Raw genomic sequence first — 24,980 nt, 5'->3', positions numbered from 1 at the left:
TGCAATATCATTTCACCTTCAAAGAATCATTGAATGATTTGATTGTTACCTAAATTAAAAGCAACAAGTATTTAAGTCTGGATAGCATTTGACCAAAAAGTATCTGGATTTCAATCAAAGACAGCATTACATAAAGTTAATTGGTTACAAGTTCAAAACAGATGATCAAAGGAAAATTCTTATTGACAAACAGAAAAAAATAATGAATAGAGTACGATATCAAGCTATATATAAACAAGATCTGTAAACAAAGTCTTGGCATTGAATCTATAGTTTATTTATATTCTATTGTGAACTTAAATATTGTTATATCTGTTTTTTGTTCTTCAATGAGAAATCCAAAAATCCAGTAAATTCTAATACTTCTTATATAATTTTTATTAAGAATTTAATCGGAAATTGTGTTTAGAAAAGTAAATTTAAGAATTCTGAGCGGCTCAGAATACGCTCAGACGGCTTAGACTGAGCTGTAGTAGCAACCCTTTTATTTAAACCATCAAAGAGATGTTGTACACAGTTTGAACATTAAAAATATTAAAAGATACACTTACCCAGGTAATATCTTAAGCACTAATGAGGTTAGATCCAATGGGACTTTATAACCAGAAAAATGAACCGCTGTTACTAATGTTATCAACATCCATAGACTCCACATATGACCCGGAAAGACGCCATTGTGGATACTATTCTGTAAAGAGAAAAAAAAATTGTAAAACTGAATTTTTTTACGGCAGGTTTGCCTATCAGTGTTAGAAGCTTTCTAGCCAAGACTAGAAAGCTGTCGGTTTTTTACCTGGAATTCCGCCTACAACTACGGTAGGCATCATCAGAGGTTTCTTGGTCGTAGATTGTAACTCGACACTGGATTGAAAGTGAAAAACCGACTATTAATAATAAAAAAAGTGAAATTCAAGCAACGTAGCGCCAGTGAAGTCACTTGCAAGTAATGATATTTAGGAAAGCGCCTGTGAAGATCATTTCGATGAAAATAATAACCTTCTTATTTTTTATAGCATTTCATTGTAGTTTGAGGAAAGAATACAATGTTGTTCTAAAGTTCTCAATGATTCCCCTATAGGGTAAATGAATTTGCTCAGACTCTCAAGAAAACTAGCTTGTTTATTGAAGGAAATGTCGAAAATCGCAGCAAAACACTAAATGCAAAAGAAACACGTGTCTACTTCAAATTGACGTCATAGTGTTTCACCAGGGCATAATAGGTAAGAATCATTCCTGTTTTTGGAGCTTTTTCTTCTAATGAAATCAATCTACATCGTTCTTTAGAACGTACTCGAAGAGAATGTCACTGGAAAGTAACAATTTTTTCATATACCTACATATTGTTAAAAATTCTATTTTTCTTCGAGAAGTTTTTGGCATTTCCTTTTCAATTTGTGTTCAGAAGGTTTAATCAGGAAAAGATAAACGCTTCAATAACGTTTAGGGATTGTTAAATTATCTTATCAATATCAGTGCTCATTATTTGGAATGCAGAGAGAAAAAGAAGATTTCATAGACATCGACAGTTAATCGACTCACTATTTGTCGTATTCTACTAGATAAATTTGAAGGAGAATTTTCTTTATACGATACAGGAATACCAGTACCTCAATGAAATGGAAGTGCACAAACAAGAGTATATTGATTTGGTGGCAGCATGTTCAAGAGGAAATCGAAATTTATCAGTTCCACATCGTTCTCAACAACACTCATTTTTCAGAAATGTAACTCGGGAACGAATCAAGATATACAGAGTGGCCACTTTTTTAATGGGATTGTATTGGTAACTTTTAAACCATAAGAGTTAGAAGGTCGGTCAAATGGAGAAAAAGTTGCATGCATAGAAGCATTATCAAGCAGTTGAAACAAATCGAGAGTATCAGGGCCGGTTATTGAGATATCATAAGAAAAGTAAATTCTGTCATTTTGATTTTTCTTTTTTTCCCACCTTAATTCAAATATTATCAAATAATACATACAGGAATTTTTATTCTACAGTAAATTATCCTCAATTTGAAGTAATCAGATTTCGTATCCAACGTTTCGTACTCTCTGGGCCACCCTCAACCTCATTTTTTTCAATGAGGACCTGCATATTTTATGACACTTTTCGAAATAACTTTTAACGCTGAATTCAACGATATATCATACAATGTCATTCAAAGTTGATTTTCAGGTGATTTTGACCCTTATCCAATTTTCTTTGGGTCGGATCTATATTACATTTAGGTAACTTTAGTTTAATTAACAATATACAATACATTTCGATAAGAAAATCAACTTACCCATCTTGAACTAAATGGAACATATTAGAATCAAAGCAAGAAAGCAGTAATAATTTTTTACATATTTCAATTCATAATAATTAAACGAAAGTATCATCTAATGAAAAAAAATTCAAATGATTATTCGAAATTAAATGAAAATGAATGAAGTAAGTGTTCGAAATGTCTACCCTGTGTAAAATGCACTTTAGGTTTCTGGAACCCATACTTCTAATACATTTGCTTGTTTTTATCTCCTTGAATACCTTACAATACATTCTCAATCTTCTCGCGAGGAATTCACTATTGTTGTATTTGTAATTTGTTCCGTTGAAACAAATTACAGTATCGAACTTTATTTTGAGATCATTACGATATAATTTTTGCAAGGCTTGGTATTCAAATTTAAAAACATTGTATTCGCGTTTCTTGACTATTTTATTAACAGCAGTTTTTGATAAATTCCATTCACTGGCCACAGTTCTCGATTTTTTTTTCTGGGTTCAATTGAATTTGGGTCAGAACACTGATATCGTGGATAGACTTGTTTTTTCTTACATACACACCAGTAAATTTGGATAAGGGTCAAAATCACCTGAAAATCAACTTTGAATGACATTGTATGATATATCGTTGAATTCAGCGTTAAAAGTTATTTCGAAAAGTGTCATAAAATATGCAGGTCCGTATTAAAAAAAATGAGGTTGAGGGTGGCCCAGAGGGTACGAAACGTTGGATACGAAATCTGATTACTTCAAATTGAGGATAATTTACTGTCGAATAAAAAAATCCTGTAACATTTTTTGATGATATTTGAAATAAAGTGGGAAAAAAAGAAAAATCAAAATGACAGAATTTACTTTTCTTATGATATCTCAATAACCGGCCCTGATAATCTCGATTTGTTTGAACTGCTTGATAATGCTTCTATGCATGCAACTTTTTCTCCATTTGACCGACCTTCTAACTCTTATGGTTTTAAAGTTACCAATACAATCCCATTAAAAAGTGGCCACTCTTTGATTTCTGAAATCTAATTATTTCAAAAAAGCTGTCGGGGGTCCATGAAGATTTTTTCAGTTCTTGAGATGCTTTCAGTGACGTTCGAAATTGGGACACCTGTACAATTGAAAAAATACAGCCAAAAGTATGTGAATGTGATTAAAAAAAAATGGATTGACAGAATGCAGAACAACGTACGGAGAAGTCATGGTGGTCATTTGAATGATTTTTTCCATACTTAATGCCATAATGTAACCTTTTAATAAAAAAAATTGTCTCACGATAAGATCTGTTATTTTTTTTTTAATTGTATCAGTGCTATTTGACACGAAAATTCTAAAAGGACTGGGAAAGAACACTCACCTGAAATCTTGCTATTCTTTTTTTCCATGACCTGATGCCCGACTGCCACACCAAGTGCAGGACTTCCCTGTCAAAGTTAACGTCCCATCCTTCGTGAGTGATGGCAAAGGAGAAAGCAACAGCAGAATGGGCTTCTGCCATGTCGGCGTCTCAATCTGCAAATGAACACTACGCATTGAGTAATCTTGAACGATAACTTACTACTATTAATATTAAAGGCAAGTAATTACCCTAGAGTTAAATTGGATATAATCATAATCATGATCTTGGGATTGAAAAAAAATATATCACAAGAAGTTGTATGGTATGCATAAAAACTATCGAGGAATTGATTGCCTTTATGATTGTACTATATTTCTAGAAATTAATAAACCATATGCGTCTAATTTTTATTCCATCATTTCTTGGATTAAGTATATGAAAAATCAGTCTCGGAAACTACAACTTATATGAAAATTTACACAAAATTGGTTGCTATATTCATTTTGGAAATGGAATGATGTAACAGATTGTATATCCGAGATGCGAATTCTATCAACCTTGAAAACGCACACAAAACCAGCCAATGTCTAAAGTATGTGTTGTCAACCCTTTGTTATGTTGGCAATGTACTTATTTTGATTGTGCGTGTTTATTTCATTCGTAGGAACACTTCACTTGATAAGTCCCGTTAGCATTTTTCCTTTTCCTCTATAGGGCTGGCGCAATCAGGTACCCTAATCCATTAGGAAACGGATGCGCGCTAGAGCATTCTATGTAATAATAAACTCATTACAGCATTGTTTTCAGTTATATTTTTCGTTTTGTGGCTGTCTACACTGACTGTCATATCAAATTTCAACACATGTTAATTTTCAATATAATTTCGATATAGTGAAATGATTTGCAACATTATTACCAATTTCTCTTAATCCTGGTGATTTCGTCAGACATAAATCATTAATTTAATGCGTAATTATAAATAATTTCAAACTTCGAAATGTACAATACAAATTCAAATTCCGAAATCTCTCAATTTTCGTAACAGTTTCATCAACTGCCAAGATACAATAAAAAAGGACCAAGATGTAACGGGTGTTTTTTTTCCGAGGTATTTGACTTTAAATTGGCATTACTGTTCAAGATGGCCACCGATTTCACAGCTGTCAAGTGATTTATTCTCAGTTTGGTTTGGCAATTCATCATGAATAGATTCAAGCCTGAACAACGCTTGCAAATAGTGCAATTTTATTTCGAAAATAATGGTTCTGTGCGGAATACGTATCGCGCACTACGTCCATTTTATTTTGTTTAGCGATGAAGCGCACTTCTGGTTGAATGGCTACGTCAACAAACAAAATTGCCGCATTTGGAGTGAAGCTAATCCTCAAGTGTATGTCGAAACACCGTTACATCCAGAAAAACTGACTGTTTGGTGCGCTTTATGGGCTGGTGGAATCATTGGTCCGTACTTCTTCAAAAACGATGATGGCCAGAACGTTACAGTCAATGGTGATCCGTTTAGAACCATGATTACTAACTTTTTCATTCCTGAATTGAACAACCATGATGTCCAGGAGCTGTGGTTCCAACAATACGGCGCAACACAGCTCGTGCGACAATCGATTTATTGAAAGACACGTTTGGTGACCGCCTAATTTCACTTTTGGAGCTGTGAATTAGCCTCCAAGATCTTGTGATTTAACACCGCTAGACTACTTTCTGTGGGGCTATGTAAAGTCATTGGTGTATGCGGATAAGCCACAAACCCTTGACCATTTGGAAGACAACATTCGCCGTGTTATTGCCGATATACGGCCACAAATGTTGGAAAGTCATCGAAAATTGGACGTCTAGATTGGACTAAATCCGACCCAGCCGTGGCGGTCATATGCCAGAAATCATATTTAAAATGTAATGCCACAAGATTATCTTGCGGATAAATAAAATTCATGTCAATCGAATAATCCATCGTTGTTTTATTGCAATTTAAAGTTCTATAGCTCTAAAAAAACCCTTTATAATCAGAATTTTTCATTGAATTTCGACAATATTTCACAAAACTTGACTGAAATAGTGAAAATTTCGTCGCTCGTTTTCGAATTTCGCATTCATGTTGGAATAAGAGCCCATTCTGCAACTTGTAAGAGAATATACACTGTGTCCGTAAAGTATGGAACAAATTCATTTTTAGCTAAACAGACCATTTCGAGAAATAATCCTGAAACACGTCGATTTTTTATTTTAATTTACCGTATTTTAAAATAATAATCTAATATACAGGGAGAATTACTTTCGAGTAATGACGTCACCGTAATTTTTTTTTAAATGGAACACCCTCATTTTGTCTCAATTTGCCGATTACTCTAGCTGAGCTGATTCCAAAAATGTATCACATGTTGATTCCAATTGGTACAGGGTGGACAAAAATACAATAGTTTTGTGTGTGCTCATAAAGTAACGCGTAACATTCTTTATTAGATTAACAATTTTATCAAAAATACTTATTATTGTCTAGCGGCAATTGGTTTGAATGTAACACCTTGTAGTTTGTTACATTTTTAGATTAATAAAAATGAGCTGTTTCCAAACATGTATGGTACTTGTGGTCTAGCAGACAGAATATGAAAGAAATTATTTCTTATCAATTTAACATGTAATTTGCCGCTAGACAATAAGTATTTTTGATAATATTGTTAATTTAACTAATAAACACGTTACTTTATAAGCACACACAAAACTATTGTTTTTGTCCACCCTGTACAAATTGGAATCAACATGTGATACATTTTTGGAATCAGCTCAGCTAGAGTAATCGGAAAATTGAGACACAGTGTATATTCTATATATTTTATATACTATTAGTTATTATTCTATATACTAGTATTCTATACAGGGTGGCCACTTTTTCAATGGGATTGTATTGGTAACTTTTGAACCATAAGAGTTAGAAGGTCAGTCAAATGAAGAAAAAGTTGCATGCATAGAAGTATATCAAGCAGTTCAAACAAATCGAGATTATCAGGGCCGGTTATTGAGATATATCATAAGAAAAGTAAATTCTGTCATTTTGACTTTTCTTTTTTTCCCACTTTATTTTAAATATTATTAAAAAATGTTACACGAATTTTTTATTCGACAGTAAACTGTTCTCAATTTGACGTAATCAAATTTCGTATTCAACGTTTCGTGCCCTCTGGGCCACCCTCAACATCATTATTTTCAATACGGACCTGTATATTTTATGACACTTTTCGAAATAACTTTTAACGCTGAATTCAACGATATATCATACAATGTCATTCAAAGTTGATTTTCAGGTGATTTTGACCCTTATCCAATTTTCTTTGGGTCGGATCTGTAGTGAATGCAATTTATTAAAAACTGCTGTTAATAAAATAGTCAAGAGACTCGAATACAATGATTTTAAATTTGGATACCAAGCCTTGCAAAACTTATATCATAATGATATCAAAATAAAGTTCGATTCTGTAATTTGTAATGACAAATCCAACAATAGTGATTTCTCGCGAGAAGATTGAGAATGTATTGGAAGGTATTCAAGAAGACGAAATAAGCAAATGTATAAGAAGTAAGGGTTCCAGAACCGTTAAGTGCATTTTACAAAATGGTGGACATTTCGAACACTTACTTCATTCATTTTCATTTACTTTCGAATAATCATTCGATTTTTCTTTCATTAAATGATAATTCGTTTAATTATTATGAATTGAAATATGTAAATAATTATTACCCGTTTCTTGATTTGATTCTGATATGTTCCATTTAGTTCAAGATGAGTAAGTTGATTTTCTCATCGAAATGTATTGCATGTTGTTAATTAAACTAAAGGTACCTTAATTTAATACAGATCCGACCCAAAGAAATTTGGATAAGGGTAAAAATCACCTGAATATCAAGTTTGAATGACATTGTATGATATATCGTTGAATTTAGTGTTAAAAGTTATTTTGAAAAGTGTCATAAAATATGCAGATCCGTATTGAAAAAAATGAGGTTGAGGGTGGTCTAGAGAGTAGGAAACGTTGGATACGAAATCTAATTACGTAAAATTGAGGATATTTTACTGTCGAATAAAAAGTTCCTGTAACATTATTCGATTATATTTGAAATAAAGTGGGAAAAAAAGAAAAATCAAAATGACAGAATTTACTTTTCTTATGATATCTCAATAACCGGCCCTGATAATCTCGATTTGTTTGAACTGCTTGACAATGCTTCTATGAATGCAACTTTTTCTCCATTCGACCGACCTTCTAACTCTTATGGTTTAAAAGTTACCAATACAATCCCATTGAAAAAGTGGCCACCCTGTATACTATTAGTTATTTTTGCATTGAAAAATGTGGGTGGGCAGAACAGTTTTCTATATCACAAATTTGACAGATAATAGATAAATCCTTAGCAGGAGAATTCCAAGTATGTACCAATATATAATAATAAAATATAACCATGAAATATGTGCGAATCTGCGATATTCTCGCATGATTATGTTCTACAAGATGTGGTAGAATGAACGGATTAGTCACAGAATTGGAGAAATTATTGTTTGAGATGATAATTTGTAATTTGTTCTTGAAATCAGACATATTTATCTTTTATTTCCCCCCACAATGCATTGGCAACACAATTCAATTCTTTATTATTTAATGATTGCTTGATTTTATGCACAAATAATGAATTAATAGTATAATGCCAACTCCAATAGTAACATTTGAATTCAATGAACTATAAAACGGTGATTGTAAATGAAAGCCGGCTTTCATAGCAAACATAGTATCTGTGCAAAGTTATTTGAATATTCAAATTTTGAGAATTAAAAATAATGTAACAGAGTAATATTTTTTCTGGAACAAAGCCCGTTTCTTTCCTCCAGAACTTTTATTCGGTGGACTATTGTTATTTTAGAAAAATTTGAAATGAAACTCTGGAACATAGTTTCATTTTAAATTTTTCTAAAATAACAATAGTCCAAAAACTACATTTTTGGTTCCTTGTAGGTTTTTCGTATCTGCTACCGAATTCGAGAAAATAATTTCAATCAATTTTCAGGAAAAGTTACTTTGTAGTAAGTACTCTTCCACTATTTTACCTGTCATTTCGTTATAGGTGGATATAACCTTCAAACAATACTTGTCAAAATTTGACAGCAGTCTTACCATTAGTTTGTGAGATATTGGGTTGTGAGAGAAGCTAATTTTGTTATTTGAAAAAAGATAGAAAAAAAAAGAATTTCGTCTGCTGATAAAATATTGCTTTTTGAAGGGAAAAAATACAGTTGAAGCAAAATCTTGGTTTGATGAAGAGTTTCCGGGATCTGCACCAGAAAAATCAATCATCATTGATTGGTATGCTAAGTTTAAACGTTGTGAAATGAGCACCGAAGATGGCGAACGCAGTGGAAAGAAAAAAAAAGTTCACAAAATAATTTTGAATGACCGTAAAGTGAAGTTGATCGAGATAGCAGACAATGTGAAGATATCATCTGAACGTGTACATCATATCATTCCCGCATCGATCCAAAGCAATAACGTGTTAATGATTCTGAGCAGTGTTTGAAGCTGTTCAAGTGCAATAAACCTGAATTTTTGCGTCGATATCTGACAATGGATGAAACATGGCTCCATCATTTCACTCCGGAGTCCAATCGACAGTCAGCTGAGCAGCTGAGTGGAAAAATATAACAGTCAGCTGGCAAGGTTATGACATCAGTATTCTGGGATGCGCAAGGTATACTATTCATTGATTACCTCCAAAAGGACCAGACCATCAACAGCGATTATGATATAGCGTTATTGGATCGTTTAAAAGATGATATCGTTAAAAAACGGCCCCATTTGAAGAAAAAAAAGGTGTTGTTTCATCAAGGCAATGCGCCGTGTCACAAATCAATGAAAATAATGCCGAAAATGCATTAATTGGGCTTCGAATTGCTTCTGCATCCACCGTATTCGCCAGATCTTGCCCCATCGACTTTTTCCTGCTCTCAGACCTCAAAAGAATGCTCGCTGGAAATAATTTTAGCGCCAATGAGGAAGTAATCGCCGAAACTGAGGCCTATTTTGAAGCGAAAGACAAATCGTACTACTACAAAAATGGTATCGAAAAGCTGGAAGATCGCTATAATCGCTGTATCGCCCTCGAAGGCAACTATGTTAAATAATAAAATCGAATTTTGACAAAAATTACTACTATGGTGGACCGGGGACTTTTCAATTGGACTGTTACTTACGTACGTATATGCAAAATCAAGATTTCTAGTGCATCGAGGTAGTAATAGAATGGAACGTATTGTTCATACAGATCAACGGAGCATAAGTTTCGAAACGATTCTCGCGACCGTCGGTTTTTGAAGTTGCACTTTAGACTTTGAACCAGAAGAACGAACCTACCTCATTGTTATACAACCAACATACGGAAAGAACAATTAAATGGAATTGTGGACCGCTCGGATACAAATCAATGTTAAACTCGGATCGACAGGTGTATTCCTCGATTAAAAAATCGATCAGAGGAGAACATTAATATATGCCAGGAGTAAACAATTTCTCAATACCTATGTATTTCATATTCTATAGCCCTGGACTTTGAAAGAGTGGAAAAACGGAACAGTAGAAATTTAAAATAAGCAGAACATATACAGAGGTTAATTATTATTCGAACGTGAATCGAAAAAATAGTCAGAATTTTATTGGACTTATATAATACGGGGTGGTCCAGATTTTAGTTCAATAACTTTAGCGTCGGTCAGAATAACTCTTTCCATGAAAAAAAGTTCATATAAACATATGGCCTAACAAGTTTCATTTTTGATACCTATAGAGGGTGTTGAAGTCTGAGAAAAAAAATCATTTTTTTTACTTATAATTCTAGTATAATTACATTCATTGTTTTAATTTTTAGGTATTTATTCAAGTCTTGATAAGGTAATGTTTAAAATTAGGTAAGTGTCTTAGGCAAAATTATCCAGTGGCGTAGATACAGGGGTGCGATGATCCTATTGAAGATCTACACCACTACACTATTTTTTTTGGAGAATATTATTTCATTTCTGAAATCAACAGAGCTTTGCTTAAAAAAAAGGTCCCGTGAATTTTTCCATAGAATGAACCATTTTCGAGATAATCGAGTACAAAGTAGACATTCCACGAAAATCTACAAAAATCGATTTCTCAAATTTTCCCATTAGTGATAATATAAAATTTAACTTAATTTGGCAAAGATATTCCAATTTGAATTCTTTATTGTGAATGCAAATATTCAGGGTGATATTTTTTTAAGGTGGACCACTGTTAGTTTAGAAAAATGTAAAAAGAAACTTCCATCCAGTACTACATTTTTTGGTTTTGTAGTTTTTTCATATCTGTTGCCAATTTCGAGAGAAAAATATCATCTATTCTTCATTCAGGAAAATTCAATTATTATAAATATCCAGTTAGTAGATAAGTTCTGATGAATAAACTAATTAAAGATGTTGGTACTTATTTACCCAATTCATAGTTAAGATTAATAAAGTTTTTTTTGAATTGATATAATCATCACAAAAAAGTAGAACTACAAGGAACATCCTATATTTCAAATAAAACGTGTTTGCGGGCCCATGTTTGAAGGACTTTTTTTCATAAAATGATCCGAAGAATCTATCATTTTGATTTGCACCTTCAATTTAGGAACATTTTTATATCAGGAGTAAACAATTTCACAATACCTATATATTTCATATTCTATGGCCCTGGACTTTAGGAAAACGGGACCCGAGAAATTAAAAATAACTAGCAGAATATGTATTTAAAGAGGCTGATTATTCGAATCGAAAGAATATTTAGAACTTTATTGAACTTCCATAACTAGTGTTTTTCACTAAATAAAGAGTTATTATTAATATATTATATTTAAACAATATTATTTTGAAATTTTAATTTTTGGAAGCGAAGTACGAAAAATATTAATTTCAGTTTGAAAAGAGAAAAGCACCAATAGAGTTCTTTCATTTATACTTTATTGCGCATTTGGAGACTACAGAACAATATAGAAATATTCATATAAGACGTGATTTATTATAATGTCATTGTTGTCAGTTAGTTAATTCAGATTCAGTGTTCGGTTTATACGATCCTTCTGCAATTCGACATGAAAATTCTTGTGATTATTTCACACGAAAAGACAAAAGGGTTTCCAACAAGAGGTTCCATTTTGAATAGCCCGCTATCGGAGCAGCTGTCATCTTTTGACATTTGGCAAGTAAAACTACGCCTTTACTAAAAATGGAAGATGCACTATTCAACAATGCATTGAATTTCCTAGGCAATACACTCTATTAGTGTGACGTCACACACCGCCATTTTTGGTTCTCCTGTCAGTATTCGGAATCCAAACAAATAAATTGTCATTCAAATTAGTACGGTGTCGCTAAAGGAATTGGCTTATTTTCATAAATAATAGTATTTGAGGAACGATTTCAGTATTAATTGATAGACAGAAGGAACGAGGTTAATACCAGTTAGTTTGAATCATGTATCATTCCCCAGATTTTGTAAAAAGCCGTGTTTATTACTTGAACTTCAAGTTCGAACTTACTGGTATTAATCTCCTTCCTTCTGTCTATCAATTAATACTGAAATCGTTCCTTAATAGTTATGTGTGGAACAAGTGTAAAAAGTGAATGTTTATTGCACTCGACGTGAAATCGATAACTCGGCCTAACGGCCTCGTCGGACAATACGTCGAGTGCAATAAACAATTTTTGCACGAGTTGCATACAACATTTTTTCTACGTTCATGCAAAAAGCAAAAAATGATTTATTGAGGTGTGGCACTAGGTGTAGGAAAATGAAAAGCGCAACTTGAATACTTTATTATTATTATCGATTTGCATTGAAACAGGAACTAATACGTTAAGAACTATTTAACTCAAACTTTATTTTTACCCTCAATGTTGAAAGTGAATGAACAATTGGTGCAATTTTAAATATGAATATTTCGTAGTGAAGTACTTTTTAAATCCACTTCTTGATTTGTTACTGCTGTAAACCTACTAGTACTTGGTAACTGTACATCGTTATTTCCTTCAGGCTGAAATATTTGTTTGTCATGATGACAGCACGTTGAAGTAGAATGACAGATGAGTGCAATAAAAACTTTATTGCACTAGTGCAATAAAGAACTTCTTTTTCCACTGAATATAGTTCAATAAAGTTTTGCTTTTTGCATGAATGTAGAAAAATAATCTTATTCATCAAAATAAGCCAATTTCTTCAACGACAACGTACTAATTTGAATGACAATTTGTTTGTTTGGATTCCGAACACTGACAGGAGAACTAAAAATGGCGGTGTGTGACGCCATCACTAATAGAGCGTATTCCTCTTCGATCTAGGAAATTTGGCATTCCACAAACGACATTACACCGTATTTTGCATAAATATTTAGGTTTTAAAGTTCAGTTAACAAAAGAACTCAAGCGATATCGATCACCAGCAAAGTCGTATCTGATAGGGTCCTTGAAACTTGAAATACATCAAAATGATCCGGATATTCATCGAAAAATCATCTTCGATGATGAGTTCCATTTTCAACTCGAAGCTATGTTAATAAGCAAAATTCGAGAATGATGGTTGAAAAGCCTCTCTGTCCTCAGTGTGGCATTGTTTCTCTTAAAATTTAATCGTTTTTTATATCAAAATGAAAACTCTTATTGAAAAACCCTTTTAACTATAGTTTTGGGTCCAAGGACGCATAAATAAGCAATAAACTTCATGTCGGTGTTTTCTCCGTTTTTTTCAATTTTTGATTAAATATTTGCTACTCAAGTATCAATGTCCAATAACAACTGATAATAAAATTTTTGTGGAAAATAAATAAACAGCTAGTTGAGGTGATCGTTCTAGATGATTATTGACCTCATTTCCAATGGAGAAACTACTCGAAACTTTCGTCGAATTCTAATTGATAAGTGATTGTATATCTCGAAACGTAGTTGGCCGAGACGGTCGAGCCTCTCGACCTTCAAAAACGTATCTTCACATGAGATTTGTTTGGAATGTTTATTCGTTATGATAAACGTGCCAACATTGTATAATTGAACGAAAGTAAAAACAACAATACCGTAACGTAACAAGCTTATACGACTTCCGAGGAAGCGAATCTAAGCGGTTCCAATAATGCGTTTGGTTTCTCAACCGAAAATACTCAGCCCAAATGTTGGTTAAAAATCCTAACTATTTGGAATTGACAACAGAAATAAACTGTTCTTATCAGTTAATTATCTATAATGAACTTTTTAACCAAAATTCTTAATGGAATCATCAACAAAAAATATTTCTCTATTTCAGTATCATAATGAGTTCATAACAGTTCTAAAAACAGTGCTGTAATGATCGCAATACAGCATCGTTTTCAGATATATTTTTCGTTTTGTGGTTGTCTATGCTGACTTCCAATCCTATCAGATTTCAACAAACGTCAATAATTGTCATTATAATATAATCTGGGGATATAGTGAAATATTTGCTACATTATTCGCAAATTCTCTTAATTCTGGTAGTGTTAAATCGATTTCGTCAGACATAATTCACGAATTTAATGGATAATTGTAAATAATGTGTAAATTCGAAACATATGATTCATATTCAAATTCCGTAATCTGTCAATTTTCCTAACAGTCACACTGCCAAGATACAATACAAAAGTCACTGGGATATATATATAATCTGAATTTTTTATTGAATTTCGACAATATTTCGTAAAACTTGACTGAAATAGAGAAAATATCGTCTAATACTCGTTGCAGAAGGCAATTCCAACACTCATGCGTTCCAAAACTAGCTCCTTCGTCGCTCGTTTTCGAATTTCGCATTCGTGTTGAAATAGGAGCCCATGCTGCAACTTGTTGTAGAATATACTATTCTCTAATTCTGTGGTTATTCCGTTCATTCTTCCACATCTTGTAGAACTAAATCGTGCGAGAATATATCAGAAACGCACAGTTTTCATGGTTATATTTTATTATTATATGTTGGTACTCCGAACTTTCCGCCACGGCTTTATCTGTCAATTCATCAATTTGCCTTAAAGAAATCAGTTCTGCCAACCAACATTTTTCAATGCAAAAATCACTAAATGATGTTTATGGAAATATTTCATTTATTTCAATAAAAATGCAATGAATTAGAGAAAATAATGTATAATACTCTTACAGAAGGCTCATTCTACCACTCGTTCATTCAAAAACTCGCCACTCCGTGGCTCGTTTTTGAATTTGTGGCGAGTTTTTGAATTTTGAACTCGTGGAAGAATATCAATGCCTTCTGCACTTGTATTATAAATAACTATTCTATGTTGGTACTCCGAACTTTCCGCCACGGCTTTATCTGTCAATTCATCAATTTTCCTTAAAGAAATCAGTTCTGCCAACCAACATTTTTCAATGCAAAAATCACTAAATTATATTTATGGAAATATTTCATTAATTTCAATGAAAATGCAATGAATTAGAGAAAATAATGTATAATACTCGTACAGAAGGCTCATTCTACCACTCGTTCATTCCAAAACTTGCCACTTCGTGGCTCGTTTTTGAATTTTGAACTCGTGGAAGAATATCAATGCCTTCTGCACTTGTATTATAAATAACTATTCTCTATTTCAGTATCGTAATGAGTTCCTTACAGCACTAAAAACAGTGCTGTAATGATCTCATTACAGCATTGTTTTCAGTTATATTTTTCTTTTTTTGGTTGTCTACACTGATTTCTGATCCTATCAAAATTCAACACACGTCAATTGTCAATGTAATATAATTAATTTGGATTTAATGAAATCATTTGCGACATTATTCGCAATTTCTCTCAATTCTGTTGATGTTATATCGATTTCGTCAGACATAATTCACGCATTTAATGCGTAATTATAAATTATTTCAAAATTCGAAACGTACGATCCAAATTAAATTCCGTAATCTGTCAATTTTCGTAACAGTCACACCAACTGCCAAGATACAATATGTCAATATAAAAGACTCTAGGATGTATAATCTGAATTTTTCATTGTATTTCGACAGTATTTCACAAAACTTGACTGAAATAGAGAAAATATCGTCTAATACTGGTTGCAGAAGGCAATTCCAACACTCATGCGTTCGAAATTTCGCATTAGTGTTGTACCCATTTTGCAACTTGTTTTAGAATATACTATAGTGACTGTTTGTTTTATTTCTGGGAAGTTTTCTTTGATTAGCGCCTTTATACTTTGTAATACTTTGAACATACGCATTTCCAAAACGTGACGTTTTGAAATTGAAATGAAGTTGTCAAACTCAATCGTGCAATTGATAATTGCACTGAATGCAATAATCAGTGTAATGTTGACATGATTGGGTGAAACTGTTTCATATGACAAAATGACAAAATTTGATTGGTTGTTAGAACTGTCAAAAAATTTTCACTGAAATATCAATTTTTTTGTTCGATATTCTACATGTATGGTTCTGATGATTATAGATTGAAAGGGTGTCTCATTGCATTGAAACCTTATGGCCTATTGGGCCTCACACCAGAGCTGTTTTCACTATTTGTCCTTTAAGTCTCAGCTCGCCATCCATTTGCAGAGTTCTAATGACCTTCAATATCTGGGATGTCTTCAAGGAGATTACTTCCTCACTTCTAAAAGTCACTTATCCAAAGCATTTTTTGCGTTGGCTAGTGATGATGAGGCATGCCGTCACTAGACTTGTCGTGAAGTACTTTCTTCTGAGGCAGCAATACCCTATAAGGAATCCAGCGAGGAGGTGTAGTATCCTTGCTAAAATTCAGATACTTCTTAGATCTCGGGGTATCAAAGTTCTAAAGGAACTTTTTGGAATGAACTATCCCAGAAAAATTTTGCCAGAATGTTTTTTTTTCGGTTTTTTCATTCTCCTGAATCTCTTTTTTGTAAGTAGTTACATTTACCTATACCACAGAAAAGTTCTGGTCTAATGAAAGGATTTTTTGCTACTTTTCTGGCAAGTGTGTTGGCCTCTTAATTTCCTTCAATTCCAGAGTGACCAGGAACCCAGTCTAAAAAACTTGTTTTTTTTTTTGCCTATTTCGTTCTTTGTTATTCCATTTTAGGATTGATGCCATGTGAGCTCAATTTGATTGTAGCCTGACTGACTCAGAATGTATCGCTATATCACACTTCTGTTAGTTTCTTGGTAGATTTGTTTCCACACATATTTAGATTTCAAGTATCTCTGCTTCAAAGACACATCGATATCGGCCAACCATACTGAGCTTACTCAAGCACCAGTCCCCGTCGTGGTTTTAGAACAATCTGTGTACCATAATGGTATTATTTTTAAGAACTGGAATTGTGGACTCCCTTTCCCTATTTTTTTTTTACTTAGAATCGTGAGAAAGTTTTCTCGATGGTAGTTTTTTATCTCATCGCTGCAGCACTACTGATGGTATGTAATTGGTCAGAGAGGACTATGATCTCTGATTCTCAATTCTCTCAGTGCCGGTACCTTCCCTATATACTCTTAGATGGCCTCATGGGCTAATCTATCCCATTATCCCTATATCACAAGCTGAAGAGGTGTCAGATCTCCAAAGCCTCAGTTGAGCGAGTTCTCATAGTTACACAGGTTTACTTTTTTATTCTATTGAGGGCTCTCCTCGTGCTATTCTGACTTGTTTTGGCATGCCAGACATTGCCCCATAAGTCATTATCAACAGCATTATCATCGCAGAATTTTTGGGTTATACAGTGGACCCCCGATAATCCGGCCCCTGTCTAATCCGGCGCCCCCTGTAATCCGACATGACATGACATTGATGAATATTTCAAAGCTTCATAATTTGATATAGTATTCACTACATGATTTTGATTAATAATTCTTGATTATTTTGGTAGATATGTATGTATGTGCATTTATGCTTATTTTTATAATAAAACGTAAGCTCTCAATTGTTATTTAATTCGACTAATTCGACTTACATAAATTAAGTCTGATTTGTACTTCAAAGTACATACATATGTACGTATAAAATATATTGACTCTCGTCATTAGATATGTAATTTGTCGGATTACAAGGTACTCTTTCGTAAAATATCCGGACTATAGGGGTCTTAGGCAGTGCTCTATAATCCGACAAATTCGATAGTCCGACACTGCCCTGCATAATGTTTGCCGGATTACCGGGGGTCCACTGTATTCCCAAATCTAACCAGTCAGAGTTCTCAAGCTATCAAAACCTTTGTTGCTGTGTTATCAGTAACCTCAATGTGCTTGTGTCACAGAAGCTTGCTATCTAGTGTTATTCCCAGATATTTGACTTCAATTTTCGAATTTTTGAATGAACTAGTGGTAAAATGAGCCTTCTGTATGGGTATTATACATTAATTTCTTGAAAAGCCTTCGATGTTAATTCGCATAAACTATTTTACGAAGTCCAAAAGTTTTCTTCCAAATATTCGGAGGCAATAAGCAATATCAACTAATGGCATATAGGAACAATGATTTGTTGAAAATTCATGATATTAAATTTGAATTTCCTTTGATTATATTCACATTGTATTCAATTTCGTCCATAACTCACAAAATATTCAAATCATTGCAAAAAAAGTCAAATGGATTCAAACATCAATTAAAATCTAATTATTCCCAAAAATAAATATGGTATCGAATTTCTAGATATTATTTGGGAGAGGTTTTGCCTGATGTTATTCATGCATATATCTTTCTTTGCAATCATTGTGGAGCTCGTCCCTATCATTTCGTCCCAATGTCTGGAATTTTCGAATTTTTAGCCAGGAATGGTCTCGAACAATAAAGTTGTCCACACTTCCTGCACGATAAGATAGAATTTTAAATGTTAGAAATATTCCACTTTCATTGTCATAGTTAATTTGATTGAGTTATTCTTCTGCTATGGGTGAATAATAAAATGATATTTTTCAAATGAAAATTGTGTAATGATGTGTCGCAATATAAGAATTTCGAAACAGCCGGATAGAATGCCAAATGCAGAATTTGAAAAAAATGAAATACCATTGAGTTGTACTGGACTGAGCAGGTAATAATTGTACGAGTACCATAAAATTCGACTCGCTGGATACGAATCCTTCCTCAAAAAAACAACTCTCGATAGGAGAGACCTTGAAATTTAAAATTTTCAAGGTAGATTTGAATCCCAAATCCTTTATATGTAGGTATTCATATTTAAAAAAATATTTCCTGATAATTTCATAATTACATAGGTATCTGATCAAATTGAAATTTTAGATATCAAATAAAAATTTTAAGCTTTATGGAAAATTTCAAGTTGATCACTTGACCAGAAACAGAAAATTCAAGAAGAATATCAAAATCACCCAATATTCATGTGGCTACAAGACTGACGGAAATGATGATTTTTAGTTTAGTTTATTTAGCAATACAGCATCGACAAATAATGTCATTAGCTGATGATTTGATCAACGATAAAACGATTTGCAAAATTCCAAGTTGATCCTATTGTCAGAACCATAAAAAATTTTTAAAAAATACCCAACATTTCAGTGACAAGAGATTCTCGTGTTGAAATTTCGCGTGTAGAAATAGAATAGTTATTTATAATACAAGTGCAGAAGGCATTGATATTCTTCCACGAGTTCAAAATTCAAAAACGAGCCACGAAGTGGCGAGTTTTGGAATGAACGAGTGGTAGAATGAACCTTCTGTACGAGTATTATACATTATTTTCTCTAATTCATTGCATTTTCATTGAAATTAATGAAATATTTCCATAAATATATTTTAGTGATTTTTGCATTGAAAAATGTCGGTTGGCAGAACTGATTTCTTTAAGGCAAATTGATGAATTGACAGATAAAGCCGTGGCGGAAAGTTCGGAGTACCAACATAGAATACTAAAATATAACCATGAAAACTGTGCGTTTCTGATATATTCTCGCACGATTTTGTTCTACAAGATGTGGAAGAATGAACGGAATAACCACAGAATTAGAGAAAAACAATTATATGCTTCGTTCAAAATTTCGTTAGGTACCTATAGCTTCAACATAACCAAAAGTCTAAAATTTATTCATGCTTCAATTATTGTGCCCTTCGAGACCGCATACATGTACATAAATACAGTTGTGGTCTCCAATAGCGCAATTGACGAATTGCTTAAAGAGCGTACAAAAGCAACTCACTTCGCATCTATTTTTTATACATAGAATTTTTGAGATAAGAAGATCAATAGTGTTTAGAAATAATCGATTTTTCATTCAAAATTCAATAATGATTTAGCATTTCAATGATTGAAATTAGACACATCACCTATTACCTCCTTGTACCGGGTTTTGCACCATAATTTGACCCCCCATTTAACTTTGTTACTAAAAGAGGTACAAAAAAATGTTTTCAACAAAAGTTTCACGAAATCGACTAGCGTTTTTTCGAATGATTCAAAAAATGAGATAACTCAAAATGCCCTTTTTTGAGTTATCTCGTTTTTAACGATATATGACATACGTTTTTCACTATAAATTGGAACTCTGAAAAGGGCATTTTGAGTTATCGCAGCCTACCACTTGAAAACTGATTACTGAGCATGGTAGGTGGTTCTTAAAATTTGAAACTCTGTGGAATAAGAGAGATAGACCAAACATATGCTATATATTCGAAATCTGGCGAAAAAGAGCTAGTCAAATATAGAAAAATATACAGAGTGTTCCATTTGAAAAAATGAAGTTGCAATCAATATGTTGCCCACTCTGTATATATTTAATTTTTTGAAATCATTTCAAAAAACACTAGTCGATTTCGTGAAACTTTTGTTGAAAACATTTTTTCGTACCTCTTTTAGTAACAAAGTTAAATGGGGGGTCAAATTATGGTGAAAAACCCGGTACATAGTGCAACTAATATTTAGCTGATTCTAGTTCTTTGATCTTTTGAATTTGAACGATAAAGATATGGAGTAGTATATTGATATGGAGTAGTTCATATTGATATAGGTATACTATTAAATCAGATAATCCTAATATAACAAGTATACATATAGACTCCTGAATAACAGATTAGTCTTCAAATCAATTGAAGTAAATATTATTTACAAGGATATCACAGAGATGACCTAGATTAAATAATTACTGATAAGAACCCTAAGTAATATTATAATTAACGGTAGTTTACTTGCATCCAACTCTTCTCTTCTGCAATACATAATTTACAGAACGTTAACAGGTCAAACAACTCAATAATATACACAATTGTTGAGCAATTTAGCTAATTCTTAACATACAAAGATAGTAAGTTCATTGATTAACTTATACTTTTTCAAGAATTCCATATTCTAATGTATTTGATATTCCCACCTATCGTTAATGTGGAAATGTTTTCTGAGAATACATTTGAAAGATAGATATTAGGTCACGTCACTAGACTAAACAAACAAATATGCTTTCACTGAAGATAGCCCGATTTCTCATCGAAAGGAGAAAGTTTCGAATTCAATAAAATAAAATATAGAATCATTTGGTCATACATCAAAATCATAACAATATACGTGAAGTACCTGATATGAGGAAGAATAATCCTTCACTGCACTCACCAATCGAAAAACACTTTCTATAACTAGATCAAACGAAAGAAAACAAGCAATTCAAGAGTAAAACTATGTTAATAAATTATATAACACCAACAATAAATCGGCCAAGTTCTTTGTGAATATTTCTAGTCAAAACACATAACCAACAAATAATGTAGAATTTAAGTCACACATCATAGTTTGATCTGAACGGAGAATAAGACTTATTTAACTCTAGGTTAATGCGAAATGAGGCAAACGTGGAAATCGTAACGCATGAAAATAGAATTCAAACATTTACTCCGTAATTGTTCCCAATCCCAAATACCCACCACTAAATACTTTTCTTTCTAATGACACCTGTCACCGCAGAACATAGAGTAAAAAATCACTGTCAAATTAGCATTCAAACCTTCTTTGAAGTTAATTCAATATAATATACCATTAATACATCAGAAAGGTAGAAATATTTCGAAGTGACATTGAAACAATGTGGCATATTGCTTTTATTTCCATTTAGATTAAATGGTTGGACAATTAAATCCCTTTGACGATCATAAGCACCATCTAGGTAGGAGTAGCAATACTATCCAAAATTGATCCATGCAAAACTACCTCTTTCGGTAGTTTTATGAACTACCTAAGAAAGAACAGGGACGGATTACATCAGGCTTTGTTTGGAATTTAACCAACAGATAACCGTAATCTAATATTATTTATTAATATTACAAGATCCAGATCATGAAAATTCCCTATAATAGACTTGTTTTATTTTGTCATGCGATTTAGAAAAATGATTTGACAGTATCTTCATCTGGTTTCAGAAACATTTCGCGAAATTACTGAACGCTACCTACAAAAAGTTTGTGTCTGAAACAAAATCAGATAACACAACATTATTTGTCATTTGAACGTGATGCCCTTACATAATATCCATAGATCCCGTTTCATATATACGAAGATGTGTTTTTGGACATCTTAATATATACATATAGATGAATTTGTTACTGAAAGTATGACGCTTCGCGTCGTGCATATGCCAAGTTTTACTGAATTGTGTGAAATATCACAATTTTGGAAAATTTTAAATTTAAAGTAACTAAAATGTCTTTAAATGTAGGTCAAACAAGGAATGTCATAATGAGGCACATCATTTGTGTTTATTGTAAATAAACAGAATACAGATATCAATAGAAATGATTAGTTTAAAAATAAAGCTTCTTCAAAATTAAAAGTTGCGCACCTGTTTCTAGCTTCCTCTTTAAAAATAGTTTCCTTACCAATTTCATAATAAAACAGTATGGATATGAAAAATTTAATTAGTTACGATCCTGTACAATAAGGAAGAAATTGATATATAATTTCTGCTGTGACTGCCCTGAGGATAGGCTTACTTGACCTTTAATCAAAGCAGTCACAGCAAGTAACCAATATGCCGTGAAATAGAGGAAAAGAAAGAATTGTTAACAAGCCTTGTAGATAAAAACAGGTTCAACACAACCGTGTTTATTCTGTATCCATTGCTACAGCTGGAGATGGATCCCGGGATGCATCGTCCCCCGCTGGATCATCACGAAGTGCACTTGGTTCTGCTGCGGCAGCAGCAGCTGCAGCACCGGCGCCCCTACGTTCTTCTCCTTTGGATTAAAGAATCAATATATTAGAAAAATGTGACAGTGAAATAAAAATTAAATAAAATAGATGAATTTAGAAGACTTAGGATGGTAAGTCTCAGATAAATTTCATATTAACATATGAAATACTTACCAGCAATAAGGGCCAAGAATGAAGATATCTCATCCTCATTCAATATTTTGAATTTCAGGCCTTTACCAACAAACCCAATTGAGACATTTTTATTATTCAAATCATTTTCTGGAGGCAATGTATCCCTAAGAGCTCTAAGCCCATGTTTAATTAATTCCTCAACAGGTGCTGTTGGAAATACATCTAAATGTTTTTCTAGATATGTTCTGGCAGATTGTGATCTTGCACCTATTGACATAGCTTTGCAATCATAGAAATTGGCAGATGGACAAGTTTGAAAAATATGTGCACCTTGATCATCATAACCAGCAACCAACAAACCAACGCCATAAGGTCTCCTATCATATCGTTGAGTGCATATTTGCATTTTATTACCCAATTGACTGATCAGTCTACTCAAAGGCAAATATGTGTCATGTGAATACTTATAATTCAAACATTCAGTTCTCATATAACGACTAAGAATTCTAGCATCAGCAGTAAGGCCAGAAATTGTAATTCCAATATGATCATCAATATTTATTATTTTCTTTTGATAGGCAGATAATTCTGACGATGCTCTCTTCAAAGCTATCAGTACAGCATGAGTCTCACTTTTCAGACCAACAGTTGCCGATCCTTGATTTACTGCTTCCATAGCATATTCAACTTGATGAAGTCTGCCTTGGGGACTCCATACGGTCACATCGCTATCATATTGATTTCGAAACATTATGAAAGTAAAAATGAAATTTTTACCGCTTATAAAAGAGAACCGCTTGTACACCAAACAGTATTCAAGTTAGCAAACACAGAATCTGTACAAATACAAACGCTGTGTCACCCTATCTACCAAAGAATGCCGGACTAACCTTACCTTATTATTTTCACGATCATAGAAAAAATGTGTTTTCGAGGAGTAATTTTTCATTATGATATCTAGAATTCATTTATTACTTATTCAATTTAATACTTATCACTGAACTTAACATACGTGCAGATTTCATTAAGAATAAAAAATTTAATTTTCATAAAATTAGCAATTTAAGTTCATCTTCAAGCCACCTATCGGCGGATACAGCAATTTCATGCATAGGGTCGAAAGCTTTGATTGCGTTCATTTCTGCTATCATTAACGGTTAAATTTTCGTTGTTTAGTGTTCAGTGTGTTATAAGAAATGTGTTCTAGCTTTTGTTTTGAACATTGTGAATAGTTATTAATGGCCTAAAATGTCGAAATCAAACGTGTTTTGTCCAATTGCAAGTCCTGTTTCAGACATCAAACAAATAAAAATTATACAAAATGGTGCAATGTAATAGTAGAGCTGAGATATATTTACATCTTCCTTTTAAACCAACGTTTACATAAGATTACACAGGCTAAAGAATGTGGGTAATGCGTCATCCGTTTAATATGGCTATTGGCCAAGGTCTATAGATTTGAAATTGTTTCGTAACTTCAACCAATCAATTCGTGGCGTTCCCCTTTCAATTTGAAAGTTACGGGGCAACCTATCTAATCTATAGACCATACTATAGACCTTGCTCCTAAACCAGCCTTATGAGAACAGCTAAGAGCTGATATTATTGCAGATCCTTTGTTCTTCTAATTTAATGAGGATCTGCTGAAAGGGCTGAAGTTTGTAAACATAAACGGAATAATTCTGAGCAGCGCTAATCTTTTTCCAGATTTCAACTTATAATGATATGACCGGCATTCAAGACCACTAAAAAGTTTGTTTTTTGGATAATGGATGATTATTCATAAATTCATTTCATTTCATAAATAAATTACAATGAACTCACCTTCTATTGAAATCCTATTATTTAGAGTTGCTTCTGAATAACGAAAAAATTCTGTTGAACTGAAAAAAACTATGTTATTGTTTTTCGTATTTCTTATTGAATTAAACCCTGAAATACTTCTATTTATATCTTCCCTACACATGAAAACGAATATTGTAGAGGGCGCAGCCTATCCTTGAATTGGGAAGTGTTTCAGTGTTCTGTGGTTGGTATGTCAAATATTCCATAGAGTTCCCCAAAA

General features: G+C 32.9%; 2 protein-coding genes across 5 annotated transcripts in view; both read right to left on the bottom strand.

Annotated features, from left to right (window-relative positions):
* The window catches only part of LOC123672740 (carnitine O-palmitoyltransferase 1, liver isoform), a 43,218-nt gene extending 21,563 nt beyond the window's left edge, over window positions 1–21,655 (bottom strand). The window contains exons 1-3 of one of the 4 annotated variants that reach the window (XM_045607007.1): window positions 21,520–21,655; window positions 3,630–3,784; window positions 552–688 (exon numbers count right to left, since the gene is read on the bottom strand). In XM_045607007.1, coding sequence (XP_045462963.1) covers window positions 552–688; window positions 3,630–3,770 — 278 coding nt within the window. In that variant the 5' untranslated portion in view covers window positions 3,771–3,784; window positions 21,520–21,655. Of the gene's footprint in view, window positions 1–551; window positions 689–3,629; window positions 3,785–21,175 lie in introns of all 4 variants that reach the window. The other 3 variants (XM_045607005.1, XM_045607006.1, XM_045607004.1) reach the window with 3 other exon arrangements.
* A 673-nt stretch (window positions 21,656–22,328) lies between these two features.
* On the bottom strand, window positions 22,329–23,824 carry LOC123672742 (proteasome subunit alpha type-1). Its single transcript, XM_045607010.1, has 2 exons — window positions 22,955–23,824; window positions 22,329–22,824 (listed from the first exon to the last, which is right to left on the bottom strand). Exons 1-2 carry the CDS (start codon window positions 23,664–23,666, stop codon window positions 22,694–22,696), a joined length of 843 nt encoding a protein of 280 aa, XP_045462966.1. The 5' UTR covers window positions 23,667–23,824; the 3' UTR covers window positions 22,329–22,693.
* Window positions 23,825–24,980: the final 1,156 nt, after the last annotated feature.

This window comes from Harmonia axyridis, chromosome 2 (assembly GCF_914767665.1).
Source record: "Harmonia axyridis chromosome 2, icHarAxyr1.1, whole genome shotgun sequence".
NCBI classification, from domain to species: Eukaryota; Metazoa; Arthropoda; class Insecta; order Coleoptera; family Coccinellidae; genus Harmonia; species Harmonia axyridis.
Note: the sequence above shows the minus strand (reverse complement) of the source record. Positions and strands in the feature narration are given on the sequence as shown.

Excerpts from the sequence above, each read along its gene's own strand:
- LOC123672742 (XM_045607010.1), bottom strand. The coding sequence starts at position 23,666 with ATGTTTCGAAATCAATATGATAGCGATGTGACCGTATGGAGTCCCCAA. Across the intron at positions 22,825-22,954 it reads ATTCTTGGCCCTTATTGCTG|GAGAAGAACGTAGGGGCGCC; the intron begins GTAAGTATTTCA and ends TTTAATCCAAAG.